Below are 22,049 nucleotides of genomic sequence, written 5' to 3' on the forward strand. Positions count from 1 at the left end.
TATAATATAATAACTACACAGCAATGTTGTTGGGATGTGATGAGTTTGGGCTAAAGACGTAATAAAACCTGTTTTAGTCTTCCCTCAACCCAATACTTACCGTAACTGTTTTAGTGGGGAAAATGCAAAACTGACTCATGATCAGCAACTTGGGGCAACTTCACCCAACACCCCAATGCCTGTTCTGAAGGGAAATGATAGAAGGACTGGGCCTAAATCGTACACATCAACAGATTGAAAGTACATGCTGAAAAACCCTTGAGTGTGAAGTAAATAATTGTTATGTTGGATTCATGGACTGAAATTAACTATATAATAAACTAAATAGACTAATACTACCTGTTTCATGGACTTGGCTTGAAATAATTCTACACTGATATACTGTATGTTTCAGTCAGAAGGTCCCGGTCACTGACTGTGTGTTGGTGATGTAGTGAACATAAACAAGAAATGCACAGCAGCAACCAGGAAATATTTTGCAGTCAGATACAATTATTTTATTTGAACATATTTAACAGGGTTAAACATTCAACTACTGATTCAATTCTATCTCCACTTAAATTCATCCCATTTTAAAGAAGCATACAGAGAAGTATCAATACTGGTATAGAACATCAGAGAGGAAAGAGTGACAATATGTCCCTTCATTGCAGAGTCTCCTCAGGAACTCTCCTCCTAGTCTAAATTAACTAAATATATCACAATATGTCATAAACTCCCCTTTGACCTGTTAAAGACAAGGTGGAACCATAACTATGTTGCTTTCACACCTATCAGGTCCTTTCTGACTGTTAAACACTGAACAGAAAGGACAGGGGTTGTTTTATCATAGAATTACATATGGAATCACAATTATATTCTCTCCATTGTTTTCATTAAAAGAAAGTACAGCCTCTCTGTTAAAGCAGTAGCAGCAGCAGCAGCAGCTGCACCAGACTATGATCCCACCACAATATGACATAAACTCCTTTATGACCTGTTGAAGACAGAGCTGTTAGCGGGAGGTTGATTGGGTCATTGTTAAGTCTGGTTGGTTCCTCTTGAATATGGAGCAGCAGAGTATGGTCCCTCCTATCAGGAGCATACAGGCGGACCAGCTACTCAATTCAGCTAACATAATAACCCAGTTGATTGGATGAAAATTGATGAGATATCTGAGCTGCAGGTGGACATCCATTATCAAGTAATGGACAAACACAAATTCAGTGGTGAGCTGCAGGATACCGGCCAGGATAAAGAATGTTCCAACGATAAACCTGGCCTTGACCCTGGTCCTGTTACTCTTGATGCAGTTACAGCACCTGGTCCCAAAGATGGAGCCCATCACTCCTAGAGCTCCCAGGATGGTGGAGATGGAGGTGATCGTCATCAGAACCATCCATATGTCCCTAAAGTGGGGCTCAGGAAAAACATGGAATGGGCGCAATAAAGAGAGAGCACAGGACACTAGGGAGGCTATCCATCCAAAGATTCCCATCATCCACCCAAAGACTCCCACAGTGATGCACAGTGTGACCCCTCCAATCAGGAGCAGGGCAGCCGCCACCCAGCCGAAGTACAGCGAGGCCCCCAACACAACTTTGACCCATTCGGAGGATTTGGTGTTAATTGATCTAGCTACCATGGAAACAGGGATGAGGATGAGAATTCCGGCCAGGATGAAAAGTATTCCAGCGATAATTATCAACTTGGCCTGAGATGTTTTGTCTTTGATGCAGTCGGTGCACTTGGCTCCAACCATGGAGAACATGACCCCCAGAACCCCCAGAATGATGGCAGTAAGGATCATGGCTTTGGCAGGCTCCAGAACATGTCCCCAATAGTTCCAAATATTGGGAAAAAAACACATGGAGTTGTCCATCTCACACCGTGTCTGACCCGTGCCTAGGGTCAAACAGCACATCCACAGGCCGTTCAAGACCACCTTTGTGGTGGCAACGTTACCTGCTATAAAGGTTGTCTCTATCCAGGTGGGGAGAGCACAGATCACAATGGTCAGTATTAATCCTATGACTCCCAGTGCGATGCCCACGACCTCCACCATTTCCACGACATACACAAAATCCATGCCCATCAAAATGCTGTCCTCCCGACTGCGTCTCTCTCAGCAGATACTTTCACTCTGAAGTTCGTTGCTGAGGCCTTCTGTAAGAATGGAGAGCTGATCCACTCAGACTACTTCTATAACTGCTCGATGCTGTGATGTCACTTAAATATGTTGTCATGGAAACATAATTCCTATTAACACGTATGTGGGGTAGGATGTGGTTGTGACCCAAATTGGTGAAAAACTTTACTCAGTTTAAAACTCTCAAGTTTATCAAAAAGTTATAAAACAGCCTTGTGTAGAATGTGGAATGTTGAGATTCAACCTACAATTAACCAATAATTACCAAATAGGGATAATTATAATATAATAACTATCCAAACATGTTGTAAGTATGAGATGAAAATGAATGAAAGTTTCCCAATCGGAGTTTGGGCTAAAGACGTAGTAATGTAACTATTAGTGGGGAAAATGCTAAACTGACCCAAGATCAGCAACTAGGGGAAACTTCACCTTACACCCCAAAGCTTGTTCTGAGGGGCAATGATGGAGGGACAGACTCATAGTTTTTTAACCACATCCTGTATCTCTGTTTTCACATACAGAGTATATCAGCACGGTGCCCATGGAGGAGAGATGTGCCAGTAGATCTCGTACATAAAAACCAAGCACAGACACCCCTCCCCTCAATGAAGGCTATAAAAAAATACAGTTTGACAGACAGCAGACAGGGTAGTAACAGACAGGGTAGTAACAGACAGAGGAATAACAGACAGAGAAGTAACAGACAGAGGAATAACAGACAGGGTAGTAACAGACAGGGTAGGAACAGACAGGGTAGTAACAGACAGGGAAGTAACAGACAGGGAAGTAACAGACAGAGGAATAACAGACAGGGTAGTAACAGACAGAGGAATAACAGACAGGGGAATAACAGACAGGGGAGTAACAGACAGGGAAATAACAGACAGAGGAGTAACAGACAGAGGAATAACAGACAGAGGAATAACAGACAGGGTAGTAACAGACAGGGTAGTAACAGACAGAGGAATAACAGACAGGGTAGTAACAGACAGAGGAATAACAGACAGAGGAATAACAGACGGGGTAGTAACACACAGAGGAATAACAGACAGAGGAGTAACAGAGGAATAACAGACAGAGGAGTAACAGACAGGGGAGTAACAGACAGAGGAGTAAAGGACAGGTGAGTAACAGACAGAGGAATAACAGACAGGGTAGTAACAGACAGAGGAATAACAGACAGAGGAGTAACAGACAGAGGAGTAACAGACAGAGGAATAACAGACAGGGGAGTAACAGACAGGGTAGTAACAGACAGAGGAATAACAGACAGGGTAGTAACAGACAGGGGAGTAACAGACAGGGGAGTAACAGACAGGGGAGTAACAGACAGAGGAGTAACAGACAGGGGGGTAACAGAGAGAGGAATAACAGACAGGGTAGTAACAGACAGAGGAGGAAAGGACAGGTGAGTAACAGACAGAGGAATAACAGACAGGGGAGTAACAGACAGAGGAGTAACAGACAGGTGAGTAACAGACAGGGGAGTAACAGACAGAGGAGTAACAGACAGGGGAGTAACAGACAGGGGAGTAACAGACAGAGGAATAACAGACAGAGGAATAACAGACAGGAGAGTAACAGACAAAGGAATAACAGACAGAGGAGTAACAGACAGAGGAGTAACAGACAGGGGAGTAACTGACAGGGGAGTAACAGTCAGAGGAGTAACAGACAGGGGAGTAACAGACAGGGCAGTTCTAGGTTTTACCATTTTACTGATGAACCAAACTGAACCCAAAGGCACACAGTGTGTATGTGGTCACATGATCACCATGACACCTGCACATCAACTCAGTACTGGTACCCTGTGTATATAGCCAAGGTACTCACTGTGTATTTGATATGTGTTATTATTTTTCTACTATTTAAACTAAAAATATCTCTGCATTGTTGGAAATGGCCAGTAAGTAAGCATCCCACTGCTAGTCTATACCTGTTGTTTATGGAGAATATAACAAATAACATTGTATTTGATTTGATTGAGCTGGATGACACACCCGGTATCTACATTCCACATGGCACCCTATTCCCTACATAGTGCACTCCATCCAGAGCCTTGGTCGAAAGTAGTGCACTATATAGGGAATAGGGTAGCATTTGGTACACAGCCACAGCATCTCTCTTCTCTTTACTATCTGTCTGCATTCCAGCCATGCTGTAAAACAGGTTCCACATACATCATATTTACACAGTCCAGAGATGAGGAAAGAACTGTTCACTGTTGTTATAAAGGGTTAACAGAAGTGTCTTACATATCTGCAGTCATGGACATATAGCTTTATTATATGTTCTTAAACTACAAATATAAATGTTTTTAAAAACACTGAATTATGTTGCTGGTTCAATTTTAAACACTAAGTTAATTGAAGTGTGAATGCAGCAGATTTTAAAAAAAATATATATTTTTTATATTGGAATATGGTTTTAGAGTAATGGAGTATAAAGCGCTGCATGTCGTCAGCGAAGAAGAGGGAGGTACGGCACCTGTGTACACCTGAACCAGTATGACCTGTTCCTTGGAGTACAGGTGTATTCATGTATTACGCAACCACTACAGAGGTTGGTTTAAAGATATTAGGTCAGAGAGAGAGAGGGAGCGAGAGAAAGGGAGGAAGAGAGACTGAGGGAGAGGTAGAGAAAGTGAGAGAGAGACGTAGACACTGAGGGAGAGAGACTGAGAGAGAGAAAGAGGTAGAGACTGATCGAGAGACTGAGGGAGAGGAGGACTGAGGGAGAGGTAGAGAGAGAGAGAGAGAGAGAGGTAGAGACTGATCGAGAGAGACTGAGGGAGAGACTGGGGGAGAGAGACTGAAGGAGAGGGAGAGAGAGACATAGAGACTGAGGGAGAGACACTGAAGGAGAGGTAGAGAGAGAGAGAGACTGGCTGAGAAACGATGCCTGCCTGTCTGTCTCGTCCCGACTCCTGACGTATTCATTACTATGGGACAGTTGGAGATCGAATCTGAATATTGAAACAATGTTGCAAATGTAAGAGACAGACAGCAATGTTTATAAAAATCTTTGTTGCTGAAAACTAAATGCTAGTCTCAAAGAAATCTGAGATAATGTCTAGATGCTTTTTAAAATGGAGATCAAGTTTATAAATTGCCTGGCTGGGCTGTTGAGACAGTGGATTGTGCAGTTAGATGTAACAGAGGAAATAGGCATTTTAACGTCATAGATTTAGCCGGTGGTACCTTGTTGAATAGACACCAGCTGGAATACGGTTTTAACCATTCAAGCATTCAGGATTAGAAGCACCCGTTGTGTAATTTGGGAATAACCACTCTTCAATGTCCCATGTCTTTCTGTGTGTGTGTTCTTATGCCTAACTGTGGCTTGAGACTGTGAGATCAGAACAGAACAGAACCCACAGAGTGTTCTCCAGAGGAGTTCACAGAGAGTTAGCAGTCAGCACGTGGGAAGTTGGTGGGGGAGTTAAGGTTAGGGGCAGCTTCATGGTTAGGGTTAGGGGTTGGGGAAAATAGGATTTTGAATTTGAATCAATTGTTTGGTCCCCACAAAGGGTAGTAAAACAAGTGTGTGTGTGTGTGTGTGTGTGTGTGTGTGTGTGTGTGTGTGTGTGTGTGTGTGTGTGTGTGTCTGTGCGTCTGTGTGTGCCTGTGTGTGCCTGCCTGCCTGTTAAACTGTTCTGCCAGACACATTCTGTTAAAGGTCCCCAAAGCACACACATCACTGGGTCCAAAGCACACACATCACTGGGTGGCTCCTCTTTTCAGTTCGCTGCAGCTAGCGACTGGAAAGAGCTGCAACAAACACTCAAACTGGACAGTTTTATCTCAATCTATTCATTCAAAGACTCAATCATGGACACTCTTACTGACAGTTGTGGCTGCTTTGTATGATGTATTGTTGTCACTACGTTCTTGACCTTTGTGCTGTTGTCTGTGCCCAATAATGTTTGTACCATGTTTTTGTGCTGCTACCATGTTGTGTTGCTACCATGCTGTGTTGTCATGTTTTGCTGCCTTGCTATGTTGTTGTCTTAGGTCTCTCTTTATGTAGTGTTCTGTTGTCTCTCTTGTTGTGATGTGTGTTTTGTCCTACATTTGTATTTTATTTTTTTAATCCCAAGCCCTGTCCCCACAGGAGGCCTTTTGCCTTTTTGGTAGGCTGTCATTGTAAATAAGAATTTGTTCTTAACTAAACTTGCCTAGTTAAATAAAGGTGAAATCAAATAAACAAAATATAAACTGCATGGGTCTTCAACTATTCCCCCACCCTTTCTCTGAGTGAAATAAAATAGAAGTTAGAATAGTGATCCCCTGAACTACCAGATATCTACTTGGTGTACATACTATGGCTCTGGGTGGTCCTAGAGGTGTGACCCTCTGAACTACCAGATATCTACTTGGTGTACATACTATGGCTCTGGTTGGTTCTAGAGGTGTGACCCTCTGAACTACCAGATATCTACTTGGTGTACATACTATGGCTCTGGGTGGTTCTAGAGGTGTGACCCTCTGAACTACCAGATATCTACTTGGTGTACATACTATGGCTCTGGGTGGTCCTAGAGGTGTGACCCTCTGAACTACCAGATATCTACTTGGTGTACATACTATGGCTCTGGGTGGTCCTAGAGGTGTGACCCTCTGAACTACCAGATATCTACTTGGTGTACATACTATGGCTCTGGGTGGTCCTAGAGGTGTGACCCTCTGAACTACCAGATATCTACTTGGTGTACATACTATGGCTCTGGGTGGTCCTAGAGGTGTGACCCTCTGAACTACCAGATATCTACTTGGTGTACATACTATGGCTCTGGGTGGTCCTAGAGGTGTGACCCTCTGAACTACCAGATATCTACTTGGTGTACATACTATGGCTCTGGGTGGTATGAGGTACACCAAGGGCTTGGAGAAAAGGAAAGCAATCCTGAAAAAGCACTGGTATATTCTGCAATCAGACAAAAAAAAATTGCACACCTCTTCAAGGAACCCCCACTGGTGGTCTATAAGCGTGGTCGCAATATTGGAGATAGTTTGGTGAGATCTGACATGCCCGCTGAGCCCACTCAGACACTCTTGACACCTATCCCAAATGGGATAACTACAAATGTGGCTCATGCGCACAGTGTAATAGCACTATAAAAACGTCTTTCTTCAGACACCTACATAAAGGTCGAATAATCCCTGTGAGGGGTATCATCTCTTGCAAGACCAAGGGAATAATCTATCTCATCACCTGTTCAAGTGGAAAAGTCTATGTAGGACAAACAAAAATACAATTAAAACAACGCAGCTCAATCAGGTGTAAGAACATTGACTATCCAGTAGCATCTCACTTTGTTGAAGCCAACCATCCAATCTCCTCCCTCAAATACAAAGGCATTGAGCATGTTGCTCTACCAAGGAGGAGGTAACAATGAGATCCTACTACTACAAAGGGAGGCTTACTGGATATCCTATCTAAAAACATTGACCCCTAGTGGTCTGAATATTGACTTTGATCTCAGACCTTACTTTTTCCTTTATGAACAGTCTTACATATTTGTAAATTATTTTTACAGCTTATTAGCGTACACCTAATATGTTCCCCCTGTTGATGATGATCATTATATATTAAGGTTGAACCAATATTACATGTAACAAGAATGAAATATATGAAATGATGTGAAATTGAATGAAACAATAATGTATGTTGACGCTAATATGATGTACAATATTCCATTATGTTTCTATATGATAACAATAGCATAATATATTTAATATACAATATACAAAAAATGTTTTTTTTAACAGTTTTACTAATTAATTTAAATTTACGTACTCATTATGACACACCCCTTACCACTGTCATTGGTTACACTAATTGCACTGTGTGTCCTCATAACCTGGTTCAAGTATTTATGACATTACCCTGAGGAAGGCACAGTGATGCCGAAAAGTTGGTGAATACCCATTGAATAGCTGGGAGATACATGGAGTGTGCCACATTCTTTATTTTGATAGTTTAAGGTTCCAGAAGAGTGACATCGTTCAGCGTTGGATTGGCTTTTTCTTCACTGTATTTGTGTCTTTATACATCTCACAAGACTGTTGAGAATAAATACATTTTCTGTGTCCAAAATAGCACCAAATACCCTACATACAGTGGTTCCTCCATGTAAGGTTGCGAGCTTACACCGCGGGACTTAGATGTACCCAGCGTCACGGCTTCATTGCTCCAGACCACCACAAGGGGGAGTTAGAGCACTCAATATGCATTTGGGTCCCAAGGTTTTTATATGACCAATCATATGGAGTGGTTCCCAATGACCAATTTGACACGGGCCACCCGTCCCTGGTGACTTCAGCAACAATGGCTGACAAAACATTACGGGGAAGCAAATGTATGTAGTTATAACATCATAATGAGTCAAGCAATAAATGTACAATTGAGAGGAATATGTTAGTTAATGTAGAGACAAACAATTGTGCATATTTTTTTGTCATTAAATTAATTATGAAAAGCGCTATTTAGCAAGTTTTTCTTCAGCCATATCCAAAACCAGGTGTCTCAAACTCATTCATTATAGCAAGCAGGGAGCAGGTTTTGAACCCTCAACATTCTATCCCGAAGTCCAGCACGCTATCGACTGTGCCCAAATGTATTAATTGGGGTTGGGGCCGATTGTGGCTAAAAACACTTGGAATTGGAATCTTTAACATGTGGAAAGGGGAAGAAGTATTATTATTAGTTTTTCACAAGCGTAGCAGGATGGGCTATTAGCTGAACAATAGACTATTTGTAAGGACCAAGGTTTGTTGAAAGGAGTGGACCAAGGAGGGCGTACATTTTCTCTTTACTTTAAAAATGATGCCGACATCTAGTCGGATGTTATCATATATATCCAATAACGTTCCAACCGGAGAATTCGTCTTTGTCTACAGAGTAATGGAACGCATGGTGATATCATGAGAAATGGCCTGACCAGGAACTGGCATTCTGACAGACCACTGACTCAAATAGCTGCCATCCAGCCCCACATCACACTAGAGACTTCATTACACGTTCTACTGACTGTTGACATCTAGTGGAAGGCGTAGGAAGTGCGAACAGATCCATATCTTATTGGGACGTGAATAGGCGATGAGTTGAAAATCAACCAGCCCCAGAATTTCCACTTCCTGTTTGGAAGTTTGCATGCCATATGAGTTCTGTTATACTCACATACATAATTCAAACAGTTTTAGAAACAGAGTGTTTTCTATCCAATAATAATAATTAAACATATATTAGCATCTGGAACAGAGTAGGAGGCAGTTCACTATGGACACGCAATTCATCCAAAGTGAAAATGACGCCCCCTATCCCTAAAAAGTTAATCATGGAATCATTACACGTAGAGGTAAGGTTCTTCACCGAGGCAACAGGACAACCTCCTTCCCTCAGCTATAGACGTATTCATATTCCTCTGGGTACAGTTCGTGCACTTTGTTCCTGAGATGGAGAATATCATCCCTAGCAACCCTAGAATAATGGAGAAGTAGGTGATGAGCTGACTCAGACTGACCTCTCTGTGCTTTGGAAAGTAGGATGAATTATGTTGCATGCATGAACCTGGCCTTTAACCTGGTCCTGTTACTCTTTATGCAGTTACAGCACTGGTGGGTCCATAAGAAACTACTATATAGACAACACAGGGGGCTAGGGAGACTATCCTTCCTAAGGTTCCCAGAAACATGACTTCAATCTCACTACCCCCTAGTGAGCTGCACAGTATGACCCCCATAACCAGGAGCCGGGCCGCTGCCTCCCAGCATATGTATAGCAAGGCCCCCAACTCCCCCAAATGATGCTGGCCGCCCAGGAGACAGGAACGAGCACCAGGATTACAGCCAGGATGAAGAACATTCTGGCAATGATCATCAATTTGGCCTCGGACTTTTTGTTATTGATGAAGTTGGTGCACTTGGCCCTGACGATGGAGACTCCCAGAAACCAGAAGAGAATGGCAATGATGTTCATGGCTCTGACAGCCTGCAGGTCCTGGGTTAAGGCCAGCATGGACTTGTAGACCTGACACTGGATCAGTCCTGTGTTCTCTATAACCCTTCCCAGGTTACATGCAAGGTGACGATGTTGGCTCCGATGAAGGTAGCCACTCTGCCCAATGGCTTACTTAAATTTCATCACTAGTATCTTATATGATCTTATGTTACCATATCCCAGTGTTTCTCAATATAGTAAATAACCATAACTGAATTAAGCTTCAGTCATGTCTTTGGCATCATTAAACTGAAGATTAAACTCTATCAAAAATTCTCTAATTATTATTACGTGATTAAACTACTTAATCACGTAACTGTAATTAACTAGGAAGTCGGGGCACCAAGGAAAATATTCAGATTACAAAGTTATAATTTTCCTAATATTACTTTCAGATATGTTAATATCTGATCACTTAGTCTTCTGATTAATGACGTATTATTTACCTCATGTTAGTCTCATTCCAAACGTCGTAAATTGTTGGTTATCTGCACGAACCCAGTCTTCACTATGAGTCATCCATACATCAATTGTCTTAAATCACTTATTTACTAACTAAGTAATTCACAGAAATGCATAAACAAACAGTAGATAGTTACAAAGAAATGATAACAGTGTTTCCCTAGTGGGATAAACCGGTATTGCGGCTTGGTGGACACAAAGGGAAGTGGGGTTCAACTGAGATGAGACACGACAAAGTTGATATTTATAACAATTGAAATGCTAATCCTTTGCACATGAACACTCACTCAATCGGGAATAATTGCAATCAATACGTATATTTACGCTCAGTGTGTCGTCGGGATCTCTGTTGAAAAGTTTGTTTCTGTTGGAGAGTTTGTCTGCCTTCTCTCTGTCGAATGGTTAGAATGGATAGTTCAGAGTGACATTCATTCATGTCATTATAGGATAGATGTTTCGGCGGTTGTCGGTCTTCGCATTCAATGATACTGAATTCCTAGCTGCAGACTAGTAATTAATATCAAAGACTTGTTCTTATTCTGTCGGTATCGATAGTCTAAGAGTTTAACCACGTGGTCTGGTTAAAAGATTCAGCCATCTACTCAAACCTTAGGTTTATGGTCTCCTCTCAAACTTTGGCCCTCTCGTTATCGAGGTAAGCTGGTCTCAACCTTATTCCTCTCGTAATTGAGCGAAACATGGTCTGTTGAGATTTTCTCAAGGTGGGGGTTTTATTCGGAAGAGCAAAAATGGGCCTGTCCCAGGACGCCAGACCATAACTGTGCTCATGGGCGGTCCTCTGATTTAGTTAAACTCCAAAGGGAATTGGAGTTTCCTTCATTAAACAGACCAAAATCACATTACACAATTTCACAAACAGTATCATCCTCACTCATTCATCTTATACAACAATTAGATGTAAGCCTCATATCTGAGGCTATTGTATAAACAGTGTTATGGTAATATGGCCGTATTGTCTCCCATGAGTTTCACAAAATTTTACCAAACGGACCAGTTCGTAGCTGGATTCGTCACCAATCTTTTATACCTTCTCCAGAACATATATGTTGTTCAGACCTCAAGATCTGGAAGAAATTGAGGTGGAAGAAATTCCTTTGTTCTCTTTATGAAAACTCACTCTCTCTATATACTGTTGCCATGAGGAGATAATCTCCTCCAGGAATTTACGACCTGAGGTCACAGCAGCCTGAGTGTAGGAGACAGAGAGAGGGGGATGGTAATCGCTGTACCGAAAGAGGGAAACGTCATGACACTTCATAGTCTTCAAAAAGTCTTAGGGGATCTTGCGCAATATTGCTATCTTCTGGCAGGAAAACAACATATTCTTTCAGATGTGGGGCAGTATGTGTTTGGGACACACTTGAGGGAGATACTAGTGACATTCAGTTAGATTGAAACTACATGTGGAAAAACATTTATGTTTGAAATAAATAATTGTAAGGTTGGATTCATGGACTGAAATGAACTATACAAAAGACTAAATGGACTAATGATAACAATTTCATGGACTTGTGATCTTTGTGGGCTATACTCAGCCTTGTCTCAGGATGGTAAGTTGGTGGTTGTAGATATCCCTCTAGTGGTGTGGGGGCTGTGCTTTGGCAAAGTGGGTGGGGTTATATCCTTCCTGTTTGGCCCTGTCCGGGGGTGTCCTCGGATGGGGCCACAGTGTCTCCTGACCCCTCCTGTCTCAGCCTCCAGTACTTATGCTGCAGTAGTTTATGTGTCGGGGGGCTAGGGTCAGTTTGTTATATCTGGTGTACTTCTTCTGTCCTATTCGGTGTCATGTGTGAATTTAAGTGTGATTTAAGTGTGCTCTCTCTAATTGTCTTTCTTTCTCTCTCTCGGAGGACCTGAGCCCTAGGACCATGCCTCAGGACTACCTGACATGATGACTCCTTGCTGTCCCCAGTCCACCTGGCCGTGCTGCTGCTCCAGTTTCAACTGTTCTGCCTTATTATTATTGGACCATGCTGGTCATTTATGAACATTTGAACATCTTGGCCATGTTCTGTTACAATCTCCACCCGGCACAGCCAGAAGAGGACTGGCCACCCCACATAGCCTGGTTCCTCTCTAGGTTTCTTCCTAGGTTTTGGCCTTTCTAGGGAGTTTTTCCTAGCCACCGTGCTTCTACACCTGCATTGTTGCTTGCTGTTTGGGGTTTTAGGCTGGGTTTCTGTACAGCACTTTGAGATATCAGCTGATGTACGAAGGACTATATGAATACATTTGATTTGAATTATTAGAAAATGGAAGAAGTTCAAGATGACGGTCAATCACCCTCGGTCTGGGGCTCCATGCAAGATCTCACCTCATGGGGTATCAATGATCATGAGGAAGGTGAGGGATCAGCCCAGAACTACACGGCAGGACCAGGTCAATGACCTGAAGAGAGCTGGGACCACAGTCTCAAAGAAAACCATTAGTAACACACTACGCTGTCATGGATTAAAATCCTGCAGCGCACGCTAGGTCCCCCTGCTCAAGCCAGCGCATTTCCAGGCCCGTCTGATGTTTGCCAATGACCATCTGGATGATCCAGAGGAGGAATGGGAGAAGGTCATGTGGTCTGATGAGACAAAAATAGAGCTTTTTGGTCTAAACTCCACTCGCCGTGTTTGGAGGAAGAAGAAGGATGAGTACAGCCCCAAGAACACCATCCCAACCGTGAAGCATGGAGGTGGAAACATCATTCTTTGGGGATGCTTTTCTGCAAAGGGGACAGGACGACTGCACCGTATTGAGGGGAGGATGGATGGGGCCATGTATCGCGAGATCTTGGCCAACAACCTCCTTCCCTCAGTAAGAGCATTGAAGATGGGTCGTGGCTGGGTCTTCCAGCATGACAACAACCCGAAACACACAGCCAGGGCAACTAAGGAGTGGCTCCGTAAGATGCATCTCAAGGTCCTGGAGTGGCCTAGCCAGTCTCCAGACCTGAACCCACTAGAAAATCTTTGGAGGGAGCTGAAAGTGCGTATTGCCCAGCGACAGCCCCGAAACCTGAAGGATCCGGAGAAGGTCTGTATTGAGGAGTGGGCCAAAATCCCTGCTGCAGTGTGTGCAAACCTGGTCAAGAACTACAGGAAACGTATGATCTTTGTAATTGCTACCAAATATTAAGTTCTGCTTTTCTGATATATCAAATACCTATGTCATGCAATAAAATGCAAATTAATTAAAGATCATAAATGTGATTTTCTGGATTTTTGTTTTAGATTCCGTCTCTCACAGTTGAAGTGTACCTATGATAAAAATTACAGACCTCTACATGCTTTGAAAGTAGGAAAACCTGCAATATCGGCAGTGTATCAAATACTTGTTCTCCCCACTGTATATGTTTCAGTCAGAAGGTCCCAGTCACTGACTGTAGGATTGTGGTTAACGTGGTGAGCATAAACAGGAAATGCACAGCAGCAACCAGGAAATGCTTTGTAGTCAGATACAGTTTTTTTATTTGAACATCTTTAACAGCATTAAACAATCAACTTTTTATTCAAATCTAAATTTATTCTACTTAAATTCATCCCATTTTAAAGAAACAGAAAGAGAAGTATCAATACGAGAATAGGAAATCAGAGAAGAAACAGTGAGAATACGTCCCTTCATTGCAGTCTCCTCAGGAACTTCTCCTCACAGTCTAAATTAATTGAATATATGAACACAATATGTCAAAAAAGTCCTCTTTGAATGGTTAAAGACAAGGTGGAACACCTAATCTGATCCCTTCCAATATTCTAACACCGAACAGAAGGGATAGAGAAGATTTTTCATTATATAATCAGAATGATTGGATCCCTATGGTTTTTAAAACAATAAAGTACAGCTTCTGGACAGAGATGTTAGTGGGAGATTGATTTAGTTGTTGTCGAGTCTGGCTTCTTCTTCAAGGTGCTGCAGCAGAGTATGGTTCCTCCTATCAGGAGCATGGAGGCGGCCCATCTACTGTGTTCAGCAAAAGATATCAAAATCCCCCTCCTGTATTCTGGAAAGTTATGTGTCAAGTAATAGTTCAAGAAGACATTGGTGAATTGCAGGATACCAGCCAGGATGAAGAATATTCCAACAATGAACCTGGCCTTGACCCTTGTCTTGTTACTCTTGATGCAGTTACAGCACCTGGTCCCAAAGATGGACCCCATCACTCCTAGAGCTCCCAGGATGGAGGAGATGGAAGTTGTCATCAGAAATGTCCATGTGTCCCTATAGGGGTACAATATAAACAATACAGAGATACAACAGGGCATGAGGGAGACTATCCATCCAAAGATTCCCATCATCCATCCAAAGACTCCCACATTGATGCACAGTATGCACCCTCCAATGAGGAGCAGGGCGGCCGCCACCCAGCCAAAGTACAGCGAGTTCCCCAACTCAAAGTTTCCTTTGTACTGGATGGAGCAGTTGATTTGGACGGTTATTGTTACAATGAATAAACTGTAGAGGATGAGAATTCCGGACAGGATGAAGAGAATTCCAGCGATGATTATCAACTTAGTCTGAGACGTTTCATCTTTGATGCAGTTGGTGCACTTTGCTCCGACCATGGAGATTGTGACCCCCAGAACCCCCAGGATGATGGCAGTGAGGATCATGGCTTTGACAGGCTGTATACAATATGGCAAATCCCACATGGAGTTGTACACCTCACACTGTGTCTGTCCCTTGCCTTGGGTCACACAACTCATCCACAGGCCGTGCGTTACCACCTCTGTGTTGGCAACATTAGCCTGTATGATGGTTGTCACTATCCAGGTGGGGAGAGCACAGACCACGATGGTAAGTATTAATCCTATGACTCCCAGGGCGATGCCCACGACCTCCACGGTAAACACGAAATCCATTCCCATCAAAATGCTGTCTCCCTGACTGCGTCTCATTCAGCAAATGTGTTTACTCAAGTTCGTTGCTGACTCCTGTAAGAATGCGGCGCTGTTCCACTCAGACGACCTCTATCACTGTTCAATGCTGTGATGTCACTTAAATATGTGGTCATGGAAACGTAAATCCTATTAATAAAAATGTGGGGCAGGATGTGGCAGCGACCCGAATAGGTAAAAAAAACTCTACTCAGTTCAAACTCATAAAACAGCATTGTGTAACAATATGGAATGGTGAGATCCAACCCAGAATAAACCAATTAATACCAAATAGGGATAATTATAATAACTATACAACAATGTTGTTGTGATGTGATGAAAATGAAAGTTTCCCAATCTGAGTTGTGGCTGAAGAGGTATTAAAACCTGTTTTAGTCTTCCCTCAACCCAATCCTAACCTTAACCTTTAGTGGGGAAAATGCTAAACTGACCCATGATCAGCAACTATGGGCAACTTTACCCGAAACCCCAAAGCCTGTTCTGAGGGGCAATGATAAAGGGACTGGGCCTAACAGTACACATTAATAGATTGAAACTACATGCTGAAAAACGCTTGACTGTGAAGTAAACAATTGTGAGTTTGGATTTATGGACTGAAAGGAACTATACAATAGTCTAAATACACTGTGGCAGACCAGGGGTTTGGTCAATACTTTTACACAGATCAGACATGGGCAGAGTATTATTAGCTCAGTTTCAAGGGTCTTTATTAAATAATAAATCAAAAGAAAAGGATAGGTCTCCTCATGAAACCCTCTCCGGGATACCGTCTTTTGGGCTTCTTTTGCTGTATCCTGTCGGGCACATGAACTAAAACTCCCTCGTGTTAGCTCGGGCACCATCACCAACTACACGGAAGTCACCTTACTTCCCCGCCTTACTTCACCAACTCCCCAATCAGCCCCAATTAGTCCTGGGCGGAGAGACCGTTGAGACCTGGCATGTCCAGCAGATGGAGGCATCGGCTCGTGATGTATACTCCGTCTGTCACCGGGCCTCGACGAGTTTCCCCCTGGTGGATGATCTGCTGTAGGCCACAAGACTAATGATAACAGTTTCATAGATAAGGCTTGAAATAATTCGACATTATGATATATGTTTCAGATCAAATCAGTCGAATGAAGCCCAGCAACTGGACGCAAACCATAGTTTGCAGTGCATCAGTACCACTGTCATGGAGGACGTAAACTCAAGCACCGAAGTAACAACTGAGGTTGAACCAACAACAGGAGTGGAACTCACCCAGCCTCCCAGACCTGCAGTCGAGAGGAGACTACCAGGGCACAGACCGTATGTGAAGTGGCCTGGCGCCAGTGACAAGAAGTTGTGTGAAACAGTGAATACTGACCTTACCTTGACCCTCGAGAAACTTCGAGGCACAGTGGAGAAGAAGGACACCATCACAACCCTGGTGAAGCCGTACTTCCAGGATCTGCAGTTCTGCTTCACCACCTCAGAGTTCACCACCTCATGGCAGTGCCTGAATGTAGGTATAATGGCGGGATGTACCATTTCTTCGTTGGCATTCATAATGGCAATGGAGGTTATCATCAGATCCTCAAAATGGGTTGCTGGTGGACAGCGAGTCGACTCTGGTTTCCGCCTCCCTCCACTCAGAGCCTACATGGACGACATTACAACATTGACCACCACTGTTCCATGCACCAGGAGACTGCTCAGAAAACATCAGCTGGGCCCGTATGAAGATTAAACCATCAAAGTCACGCAGCATCTCGAATGTGAAGGGAGTACTCTCTGCCCTGAAATTCTTCATCGGAGATGACCAAATCCCAACAGTGTCTGAGCAGCCGGTAAAAAGCCTTGGAAGGTGGTATGATGCAAGCCTGAAGGACAAAGCCCAGGTGCAACAGCTACGCAAAGACATCAGTAGTAGCCTACAGTCGATCGACAACACCCAGCTACCTGGAAAGTTTAAGGCCTGGTGTCTGCAGTTTGGTCTCTTAGCCCGGGTGTTGTGGCCCCTAGCAGTGTATGAGGTTCCAATCTCAACAGTGGAGAAGATGGAAAGAGGAGTCACAGGCTACTTAAAGAAGTGGCTCGGAGTTCCACGATGCCTTACCACCATAGGCCTCTATGGAGATGGTGTCCTCAAGCTGCCCCTCAGTCTAACAGAGGAATTCAAGTGTGCAAAAACCAGGCTCCAGATGAGTAAAATAACCCAATATTATATATTATTTTATTTAAACAATACCACTTTATATAATGTTTACATACCCTACATTAGGGGCGGCAGGGTAGCCTAGTGGTTAGAGCGTTGGACTAGTAACCGGAAGGTTGCAAGTTCAAATCCCAAGCTGACAAGGTACAAATCTGTCGCTTTGCCCCTGAACAGGCATTTAACCCACTGTTCCTAGGCCGTCATTGAAAATAAGAATTTGTTCATAACTGACTTGCCAAGTTAAATAAAGGTAAAATAAAAATTACTCATCTCGTTTGTATATACTGTACTCTATACCATTTATGGCATCTTGCCTATGCCGCACAGCCATCGCTCATCCATATAATTGAATATACATATTCTGATTCATTCCTTTACACTTGTGTGTATAAGGTAGTTGTTGTGAAATTGTTAGATTACTTGTTAGATATTACTGCATGGTCGGAACTACAAGCACAAGCATTTCGCTACACTCGCATTAACATCTGCTAACCATGTGTATGTGACCAATGCCATTTGATTTGATTTGAAATCCTATTTTCCCCAACCCACTAACTTTAAACATCAGCTATCTGAGCAGCTAACCGATCGCTGCAGCTGTACATAGTCCATCTGTAAATAGCCCACCCAATCTACCTACCTCATCCCCATATTGTTTTAATTTACTTTTCTGCTCTTTTGCACACCAGTATCACTACTTGCATATCATCATCTGCTCATCTATCACTCCAGTGTTAATCTGCTAAAATGTAATTACATCTCTTCTATGGCCTATTTATTGCCTTACCTCCTCACGCCATTTGCACACAATGTATATAGACTATATTTTATTTCTATTGTGTTATTAACTGTACGCTTCTTTATTCCATGTGTAACTTTGTGTTGTTGTTTGTGTCGCACAGCTTTGCTTTAGCTTGGCCAGGTCTAACCTACCTGGTTAAATTAAAGGTGAAATTAAAAAATACAATTTAAAAAACTAACCATAACCTTAACTCCCCCACCAACTTCCCACTTGCTGATTGCTAGCTCTCTGTGAACTCCTCTGTTCTGATCTAAGAGTCTCTAGCCACAGTTTGGCCTAAGAACACACACAGAAAGACATGGGACATTGAAGAGTGATTATTCTCCAAGTATGCCTCTTCTCTCTCTATTCCATTCTCTCCACATACAGTGCCTTGCGAAAGTATTCGGCCCCCTTGAACTTTGCGACCTTTTGCCACATTTCAGGCTTCAAACATAAAGATATAAAACTGTATTTTTTTGTGAAGAATCAACAAGTGGGACACAATCATGAAGTGGAACGACATTTATTGGATATTTCAAACTTTTTTAACAAATCAAAAACAGAAAAATTGGGAGTGCAAAATTATTCAGCCTCCTTAAGTTAATATACTTTGTAGCGCCACCTTTTGCTGCGATTACAGCTGTAAGTCGCTTGGGGTGTCTCTATCAGTTTTGCACATCGAGAGTCTGAATTTTTTTCCCATTCCTCCTTGCAAAACAGCTCGAGCTCAGTGAGGTTGGATGGAGAGCATTTGTGAACAGCAGTTTTCAGTTCTTTCCACAGATTCTCGATTGGATTCAGGTCTGGACTTTGACTTGGCCATTCTAACACCTGGATATGTTTATTTTTGAACCATTCCATTGTAGATTTTGCTTTATGTTTTGGATCATTGTCTTGTTGGAAGACAAATCTCCGTCCCAGTCTCAGGTCTTTTGCAGACTCCATCAGGTTTTCTTCCAGAATGGTCCTGTATTTGGCTCCATCCATCTTCCCATCAATTTTAACCATCTTCTCTGTCCCTGATGAAGAAAAGCAGGCATAAACCATGATGCTGCCACCACCATGTTTGACAGTGGGGATGGTGTGTTCAAGGTGATGGGCTGTGTTGCTTTAACGCCAAACATAACGTTTTGCATTGTTGCCAAAAAGTTAAATTTTGGTTTCATCTGACCAGAGCACCTTCTTCCACATGTTTGGTGTGTCTCCCAGGTGGCTTGTGGCAAACTTTAAACAACACTTTTTATGGATATCTTTAAGAAATGGCTTTCTTCTTGCCACTCTTCCATAAAGGCCAGATTTGTGCAATATACGACTGATTGTTATCCTATGAACCAGACAAGATATGTGAGCTGCAGGTGGACATCCATTATCAAGTAATGGAAAACCTCAAATTCAGTACCGCTGCAGTATAACGGCCAGGATGAAGAATATTGCAACGATAAACCTGGCCTTGACCCTTGTCCTGTTACTCTTGATGCAGTTACAGCACCTGGTCCCAAATATGGACCCCATCACTCCTAGATCTACCAGGAAGGAGGAGATGGAGGTGATAGTCATCAGAACCATCCATATGTCCATATATTGGGATTCAGGATAATTCCCTTCAGAGATATAACAGGCCACTAGGTAGACTATACATCCAAAGATTCCCACATTGATGCACAGTATGACCCTCCAATCAGGAGCAGGGCGGCCGCCACCCAGCCGAAGTACAGCGAGGCCCCCAATACTGTCTTTCTTTCTATCTGCGTGGAATGGTCGATGATTGATATTGCTACCAAGAAAACAGGGATGAGGATGATAATTCCGGCCAAGATGAATTGTATTTCAGCTAAATTTATCAACTTGTCCTGAGACGTTTCGTCTTTGACACAGTTGGCTCACTTGGCACCGACCATGGAGACCACGACCCCCAGAACCCCCAGGATGATGGCAGTGAGGATCATGGCTCTGGCGGCCTGCAGAACATCGGGCAAATACCACCCAATGGAGTTGTACACCTCACACTGTGTCTCTCCCATGCCTTGGGTCACACAGCTCATCCACAGGCGGTACAAGACCACACCTGTGTTGGTAAAGTTAGTTGCTATGAAGGTTGTCTCTATTCAGGTGGGGAGAGCACAGATCACGACGGCCAGTATTAATCCTAGGACTCCCATGGCGATGGCCACGACCTCCACCATTTACACGATATCCATGCCCATCAAAATGCTATCTCCCTGACTGTGTCTCGCTCAGCTGATTTGTTCACTCCAAAGTTTGTGATAAAGTAATTTATATGTTTAAAGTAATGACTAAAGAATTCCCCCCTGAAACGTATAAGACGATGTGAAATGTATTAGAATTATAAGACTATATTCCAATAATGTATGTGTGAGACAAGTTAAAGAAATGGATGGTTGAGAAAACAATGGATAATTGAACTACACATGACCTGGTTGTAACTCTGACAACTCTGACAACTGATAACAGGACCTCTAATCTAGGGAGGACAGGCACGGGGAGAAACTGCCAGGCGGGTGGGGGTAAGAGTTATAAAATGACTGTGTATGCATTGTTTGACTTCAGCGCTCTCTGGATAAACTACAACTAACCTTTTGCAGAATCTTAGTCTTTGCGTAATTATTATTAAACCCCAGAGTCTTACAAACCTCGGGAATTGGTCAAAGCTTAAAGTGTTGTTTAGTTACCATCATTATCATCATCTCCTGACAGGTTGTTGATCAGTAACTAGGGGCACCATCCCCCCTAGACCCCGAAGCCTGTTCTGAGGGGCAATGATAAAGGGACTGGGCCTAAGAGTACACATCAATAGATTGAAGCTATATGCTGAAAAACCCTTGATTGTGAAATAAATAATTGTAAGGTTGGATTGATGTACTGAAATTAACTATACAATAGACTAATTAGACTAATGATTACTGTTTCATTGACAAGGCTTGAAATAATTCTACACTATGATATACTGTATGTTTCAGTTAGAATGTCCCGATCACTGACTGTAGGCTTGTTGGTGATGTAGTGAACATAAACAGGAAATGCACAACAGCAACCAGAAAATGTTTTGCAGTCAGATACAATAATTTTATTTAAACATATTCAACAGGGTTAAAAAAATCAACTACTGACTCAAATCTTTCTCCACTTAAATTCATCTCATTTTTTGTCCCATTTTAAAGAAACGTAAAGATAAGTTTTAATATGGGCATAAGAAACATTGAGAATTTAACCCTTCATTGCAGATTCTCATGAATTTCTCCTCGCAGTCTAAATGAACTGAATATATGTCATAAAGTCCTCTGTGACCTGTTAATGACAATGTAGAAAAGTACCAATACCATGATTACTGTAATCAGGTTATAACCTTCGTATGCTTGCAATGTGCAATGATAGAAAAGTACTTGGTAATGGAGATGTACTGCTTTACTTCTCAGAGTGAGAACTGCCTGCATCTATTGATAGTCACGTAGCCACAAGGCCGAGATGTTCCGAAAGCAGCAAAGCGTCTGAGGCTACACAGGTGTGGTTGATGGCTAATAGCAGAGTGAGAAACCACAGTCTAGAAATGTTTTTCTCATCTTAGATACT

General features: G+C 42.7%; 3 protein-coding genes and 1 pseudogene across 3 annotated transcripts in view; all 4 read right to left on the reverse strand.

The window, feature by feature from the left end:
- Positions 1 to 22,049, reverse strand: part of LOC112231423 — a gene marked incomplete in the record, with an annotated part of 690,592 nt that overhangs the window by 141,727 nt on the left and 526,816 nt on the right.
- LOC112230625 (claudin-4-like) lies at positions 502 to 2,134 on the reverse strand. The gene has a single exon (XM_024396898.2). The coding sequence runs from the start codon at positions 2,072 to 2,074 to the stop codon at positions 995 to 997; it is 1,080 nt and encodes a 359-aa protein (XP_024252666.1). The 5' UTR covers positions 2,075 to 2,134; the 3' UTR covers positions 502 to 994.
- Positions 9,732 to 11,873, reverse strand: LOC112230693 (annotated as a pseudogene).
- On the reverse strand, positions 14,062 to 15,663 carry LOC112230626 (claudin-4-like). Its single transcript, XM_024396899.1, has one exon. The coding sequence runs from the start codon at positions 15,496 to 15,498 to the stop codon at positions 14,461 to 14,463; it is 1,038 nt and encodes a 345-aa protein (XP_024252667.1). The 5' UTR covers positions 15,499 to 15,663; the 3' UTR covers positions 14,062 to 14,460.

Source organism: Oncorhynchus tshawytscha, linkage group LG33, assembly GCF_018296145.1.
Source record: "Oncorhynchus tshawytscha isolate Ot180627B linkage group LG33, Otsh_v2.0, whole genome shotgun sequence".
NCBI lineage: Eukaryota > Metazoa > Chordata > Actinopteri > Salmoniformes > Salmonidae > Oncorhynchus > Oncorhynchus tshawytscha.